The sequence below is a fragment of the Fulmarus glacialis genome, unplaced genomic scaffold, assembly GCF_000690835.1.
Source record: "Fulmarus glacialis isolate BGI_N327 unplaced genomic scaffold, ASM69083v1 scaffold7102, whole genome shotgun sequence".
In the NCBI taxonomy this organism is placed as follows: Eukaryota; Metazoa; Chordata; class Aves; order Procellariiformes; family Procellariidae; genus Fulmarus; species Fulmarus glacialis.
Genome location: NW_009199708.1, coordinates 24640 through 31409, shown reverse-complemented (window position 1 = coordinate 31409; position 6770 = coordinate 24640). Strand labels below are relative to the sequence as shown.

General features: G+C 44.6%; 1 protein-coding gene across 1 annotated transcript in view; it reads left to right on the top strand.

Annotated features, from left to right (window-relative positions):
- Positions 1–209: 209 nt before the first annotated feature.
- LOC104073527 (craniofacial development protein 1-like) overlaps positions 210–6770 on the top strand; it is a gene marked incomplete at both ends in the record, with an annotated part of 20832 nt that continues 14271 nt past the window's right edge. The window contains 2 exons of the mRNA XM_009573340.1: positions 210–441; positions 2253–2371. Coding sequence (XP_009571635.1) covers positions 210–441; positions 2253–2371 — 351 coding nt within the window. The remainder of the gene's footprint in view (positions 442–2252; positions 2372–6770) is intronic.

The following is a 6770-nucleotide window of genomic DNA, read 5'->3' as shown; positions in this document are numbered from 1 at the left end:
GACTGCCTGCTTCAGTCTCACTGTGTTTTCTTTTAATCATCTTTTAATTAAGCAGCTTCACCCCCAAGATTAGGGGAAACCTCCCAGGTAGAATGTCTTAGTGAGAATATGAAATACCGTGCTGCTTCACCCGTGCTTACAGTTCAGCTCTGGAATAGTGTTGCAGCACCTCAGTATATTTTTTTTTTTTTTTTGGCATCTGCTTCCAGGAAGAGGAAGAAAGGAGGTCTTTTGCTAGAGCCAGATGAGAAAGGGGAAGAAAAGGCTCAGCAGAATGAAGAGGAAGAGGAGGAAGAGGAAGTGGATGATGTAAAGCAGGTGGAAAGAAACAGAGAAGAAGAAGAAAAAAAGAAAGAAGATGCTCTTTGGGCCAGTTTCCTTAGCGATGTGGGACAGAAACCCAAAGAGGGGGCCACCACGCAAGTGACGCAAGCTAAGAAGGTAACGGGGGCCTGGGCCTTCACCCGGGGAGCGTGGGAAGGGCCTGAGGCTTTAGGTTGAACCAGCATTGGTTCTGGCTGTACCTCATGTCAGTCAGAGCTGGGAAGAGGCTGGGTTCACCCCTGCCTCATCTGCTTTGTAAGCCTGGAGCCCCACCATGGGGCAAACTGGAAGCTGCTGGTTTTCTTCCAACTGGGGAGATCTGTAGTCTGGCGGTGCTGCTTTTGGAGCTGTTTGTGAGCATCTCGGAGTGTCCCACGAAGCCCTGTTGGCTTCTCTTCCTGGTGCTGGATTCTCCTTGTGACATAGGAGCAGCACGGTGAGCTTCGGTCTGAGTTGTGCTTGTGGGCACAGCTCTCCCCCGAGGGAGAGCTTTTCCGATGCTCAAAAAAAGGGAGACTCTGTGTGTGTGAGTGGGGAAACGGAAGAGACCTTGCTGACATCTCTGTGCCTTGCCCTTCATCCTCGTACAGTGAGGGGGTCTGGAAGATACTGCATGTTGGGATGGACACTTGTAACTAGCTTTCTCTAGTTTCCTTTATAAACCCCATTAACATGCTCTCGCTCTCTGTCTGCAGAGGTTTTCTGTAGAGGGAATTCTGTGTGTAGTCAGCTATTTAAAAGGATTTGGTTCTTAATAAAACCAAATGCATGTATTTGCCTTGCAAAACTTTTCACAGGTGGTAGAAGGGAAGCAGGTACCAAAACCGACCCTCTGTTGCTAGAATTGTCTTTTTTTTTTTTTTTTTTTTTGAGTGGTCAGCCAAAAGAAGTATTTTGTAACAAAAGTCTGGACTCTTGAACCAGTGATGCCTGGCGAGGACAGTTCTCTTCACTGTGTGAAGCTTCTTTCTACACCTGTTGGAAGGTTGCAGAACAAGTACAGTTGTGTAATCCTAGCAACTTTTAGAAGAGTCCTTTCATCTGAACCTTCCTGCTTCTCTCCACCTCAGTTGTTACTGGTTGAACAGCTGAGATCGTTTCAGGCAGAATTAGAGAGAAGGAGAGAGGAAAAGTTCTTTTATGGGCAGATTGCTAAAACACGAGTGGTCTTTGAAGGTTCCTCCGTGGCCTGGAATAATTTATGGAGAGATGCAGTTCCTGTGTTGTCTGTGTGAACTTCTTGATTTGGACTTAAGTTGTCTGCTTGAAGATCTCTGCAGTGTGTGGTTGATTTAGAACAAGAGTTTTAGTTTTTGTTTTGATTATTTATAGGGTCTGAGGTTTTTTTTATGTATGCTGTTAAAAGCTGTAGTAGTGAGTGAGTAAATTAAGAGATGTTGTTGACAAATAGTCATAATAAACATATTTCCCTCTCAAATTAAAGAGATATTATTGACAAGTAGCTTAATATCTTCAGGGTTCTCTATGAAGATCAGCCTTGCTTTTCCTGCTTATAGGTTGTATTCTTCTATATTCTTGACTAAAAATAAACATGTTTCTCTGTAGTCCACCCTGGCAGCTTTACTGCCTGGCAGTGCTTAGTTTGGGAGAACCGAGTCTTCAGGCTTTTGCTTGCTTTCTGAACCACAGCAGTGTATTCTTGCTCCTTCCTACATTTAATTACCATTTCACTTCTAGTTTTGGGTCTGTTCTGATCCTTGAGCTCCAGTGAGAGACTGGAGCCAAAGTGGGGAATTTCCTTCTGGTGGCAGAGGCGTTTGTTTCCTTTTTCTTGTCTGTGGGTGACTTGCTTTGACGAGTCAGCCTGAATTGCAGTGCTGCCTGAGGTCTGCGTTGGGTCCTCGGCCCCTTGGAGTGATAGTTTGGCTTGGCTCCACAAATGTGTTGTTTTGCTTTCTCCTTCACAGGCTGAAGAAGAGAAAAGTGGGAAGAAGCTTCAGCAGAAACCAAAAGAGTCTGAGAAGCCAAAAGATTCAGGAAAAGTGACAATCACCAAAGTGTTCGATTTCGCTGGTGAGGAAGTCAGGTAAGCTGGCAGATGTGACATGTCTACTGTGGGCTCAGAGCAAACTGGGTGCTGCTGTTCTGCTGGCAGGCTGGAGACTTACTGTGAAGCACGGTGTATCTTTTCCTCTTTCCTTTACACTTTTTTTTATGATGAGAACATACAGATCTCGAGGAGAATGAGGCCAAGATTTTTCTGCCTGAGGGCTGCAGAGTATCCTTATATGCAGACCTCAGTCTTTGCTCAACTTCAAAATATGCCTGTAAATTCACTTAGGCTTTCCTAAGTGGACAGTGTTTAAAATGGTTGGCAAAGCTTCCCCGTGGCACTGCCACTGCGAAGGTTGAGACAAGGAGAGAACCGCGTATGGCCCCACAGGGATGGCAGTAATGCTTTTTATTCCTTCAGTCTAGTCCAAGCCCTGTGCTGGGGGCAGGATATTTGCTGGCACTTTCCCTGGTGATGTGCACAGTCCACTACAAAGATCTGCAGACAGTAAGTGGTGTTTTGCTGAATGGACTAATAGGTGAGTGCTTTTAGCTCTGACACAGCTGCAACAAAGGTGATGGGCTAGGTAAAATCATCCTTTAGGCTGAGTTTGGCTTGCAAGATGCTTCTCGGGATACACTGCAAAAAGGGGCAGGCGTTTTATAAATGTGTAAGACCAGAACTGAGGGGCCTGGGTGAACCCACTTGAAACCTGAATGCACTGTGACCTTGTGGTTATTATCATGGTGTATTTTTTTTTTTCTATATGTAGCTGTAAACCTGGTTTTGTCAGATGAGCATTTCGCCTCTATTTTGTGTGACAGCAGAGGGCAGCAGTTCCCAGCAATAACACCCACGCTGCCTAAATCTGGAGGAGGAAGCAGAGAGCGGGGGCTTCCGCTGCTCTTGCTTTTCATGTCAGCACTGCTGCCTGAGCTGTTTGAAAAATCTGAGGAGAGCCATGAGTCATAGTAGCGACTTCCCTATTTCCCTGCACAATCCAGGCTGTAGGAGTACCCATCATTCACTGATGAAATAGCAAAGAACTGTACCACTGCAGCATTTCTGAGAGCGAGTATCCGTCATACCCTTTCTACAAAGAAAGGGCTAAGCCTTTCCTGTGGACAGACAAAAATCTGTAGCAGAATTACAGGCAGAAGTTCTGTCTTCTGATGCACACTCCCCTCCTCAGCCGCCAGCTTGTTTGTCCCCGATTTTCCTGGGTTTTTTTCTGGTTCAAATGTGATGTCCTACCAGGTAAGAATAGCTGAAGCTATGGGGTCGCACGGCTGTCATACAAAAGCCTCGTTGGGTTCTGACGAATCATCAGATGGCATATGGCAGAACTGCGTTCCTGGTGCTTTGGGGCTGCATGAAATCAGCATGCAATCTTATCTGAAGTCTGGACATGTCCACCTATGTGTTGTAGGTGAGTGTCATGTCCCAACGTGAGCATAGAAGTGTATCACTTAAAGGAGAGGGTTGATTTACAGGGAAACTTGCCTTGTAGGCTTACTTCAGAACATGAGTCTTCCACTTGTGGAAAGGAATTTTTTTTGTGCAATTTTTTGTGAAGTATAGAACCCTTTAAAGTAGGGAGCTTCTTTAAGCCTTGAAGCTTCTTGTTTACCCTTCTTCTATGAAAAGAAGCCCCAGATAATTATGATTTAAGCATGGAATTACTCGGATGTTGGTGTGATTCTGGCATTCTAGATTTTGCGTGGTGGTTACAGATTAGCTTTACCCATGCTGCTCTTGTTTTTATTGGTAATATTAGTGGGAGGAGTTGGGGAAACTTTCTTTGTCCTTCAAAAAGCGGCTTGCCTTATGTGAAAAGAACTTGTCCAGGGCTCCTAAGATGCTGAGTTTGCGCTTTTGACATCGGTATCTTATCTGTAGTTTTTTTAATAGCTATAGTAAGAAGTTTCCAAGTTAGACAAAGGCATGTTTTTCTGCACTGGTTGCTTTTCTAGTGTCCTTTGTACTGCTCAGTACTGACTGTTTCCCTTGGGGAACTGCAAAGGAATCGATAGAAGTTTCTACTAAATTTTGATCAAATAGGCAGAAGCTGGAGCCTGGGCGACAATGAGACTGTAATCCTGCAAACCACCAAGGCTAATGTATTTTTTGTTTACAGCAGCCGTTGTATCGAGAGGTTACAGAGCCAGCAACAGAAAGTTTGCAGCGAAGTCTGGAGGACTGTTTTCTGCTGGTGGCAGAGTTAGAACATGCTACTTTCTTTAGCTCTTTGATAACAGAAAAATCCTTCAATGCTTTTTGCGCCCTTGATTTTTGCAATATTCAAAGCTGAAGCTTTTGCATTGTTTGCTACATCTTGCATCTCTAAATGCGTTACACTGTTAGCTGTGGGTAGGATATAAGGAGTTACCGCAGCTTACAGCTACTGGTACTTTCCTGTAAGGGCAGTAGGTGAGGGCCAGAGGGCTGCTTTTTCTTTAGAATACCGGGAGGTTGTCTTTGCAGGACCCTAATGTCTGCAAATGCTCCGAATACCAAACGCTGACTTCCCTGCCTGGGGAAGCAGCTGGCAAGTTGCTGGTTACAAAGGCCAACACACGGTAGTTGTGTGTGTGTGTGCATTTCTGGACTGAAAGAACTGAAATGAGAGAGCTGTCTGTTGCTTTCCTTTCTAAATGGTTTGAGGCTACTTTTGAGTGTTGCTCTTTTGAAAGCTTGAGAAGAATTTATATCAGTATTTAAGCACTGATAGATTAGTGCACAAATTTCGACAGTCTGCTCACTGAAGCTCTTAACAGAATATCATTTAGCCCAGATCTCATGTTGCAGAACAATTTATTTTCTCCTGTAAGGACGGTAGAATCTCTCTTGCATGGTCGGAGTAGCAGAAGTGTCTTGAAAGAAATCTCCAGCTATGGGGCTATACTAGAACAGTCAAAGACCTTCCTCTTTAAGCTGTCAACTCCCCTATAGGTTATTTTTGCACTTAATGCCCATTTTGATTAGTCTGTCCTTGTATCAGTTGCTAATACCTCTGACTTTAGGTTCAGAGTATTACAAATTACCCATTACCAAATAAAGAATTAAATTTAGTGGCTTTTAATTTTATAAAATACATGATTTAGTATTACCTTGTAAAACCAAAGCTGTTGAATTCTGGATCTTATCTTTAAATCTTTAACTGATTTCTGTGTTTTCCAGTTGTGACTTTTCTGTCTGCTTTTCGTTCCTCCCTGGTGTTAAATAGATAAGGAGCAGCAGGTGATGTCACCCAAATGACTGTAATTGTGGGCAGCGGGAGCAATTTGCAAAAGCAGTTCAGCATCTAAATGGAAGTTCAAGTCATTTCTCACTGGCAGAGGAGATTGAAGCCTCTGGTTTATGAACTTGCCTCACAATGCAGGACGTGTGGTTGCATTAATAAGGAATCGCATCCCTGGTGCCAGGGTTTATCTGTTGCAAAATATAATTGCTGTATGATGAGACTTGTTTTCTCTTTGGCAGTCCAAGCTACTTTGGCCCTTGGCTTTCTTTAAACCGCTGCTGTGCTCAGTGTATCAAAATGGTTCTTCTGTGCTCCTTCCATGAAAGTCAACTTTGTGTCCATGCAGGACTGCAGCAGAATGCAGCTCACAGCCATGGAGCTGGCCCAGCCCCATGGTGTCAGTCACAGCGTAACAACTTGTGAGGGAAGAGCAGGGTCGGGTCAGTGAATGCTAGCAGGAGTAGGTTTTAGTTTGAAACATCTTCTGTGTACCTTCATTTGGCTTGTGGGAGGCAAAACGAAGTTGAGAGGAGTAATGGTGTCTGGCTTGGGTGCTAATTCAGGAACGGGAGGCCTGTGTTCGTTACCCTGCTTTGTTCGTACATTGCAAATTCCAAGTAAAGGACTCAAATCTAGAAGCTTCGTATTTCTGTGCATATGTGCTTTGTTCGTGTAGTTTAAGTCCAAAGCTTTACACACTCAGGTTATTCTTCTGGTGGGAATGCTTTCCTGGTACTGCAGAGTTGCCGTGTGTACTGATAGTTTTGTGTTGTGCTGGCAAAACTGTGGCTTGTGCTGCTTCAGTGACACTCGGCCACTTCCCCCTGTGTGTGAATGTCGTGGTTTAACCTGGCAGGCAGCCAAATACCACGCAGCTGCTCGCGCGCCCCCCACCCCCCGCAGTGGGACAGGGAGAGAACCGGAAGAGAAAGAGTGAGAAAAACTCGTGGGTTGAGATAAAGACAGTTTAATAGAACAGAAAAAGGAAAATAATAATGATAATGATAGAATATACAAAATGAGTGATGCACAACGCAGTTACTCACCATGCACGCTAACCGATAACCAAGTAGTGATCGCTACTTCCTGGAACACGCCTACCATTCATATACTGAGCATGACGTCACATGGTGTGGAATACCCCGTTGGCCAGCTGGGCTGGCTGTCCTGGCTGTGCTCCCTCCCAGT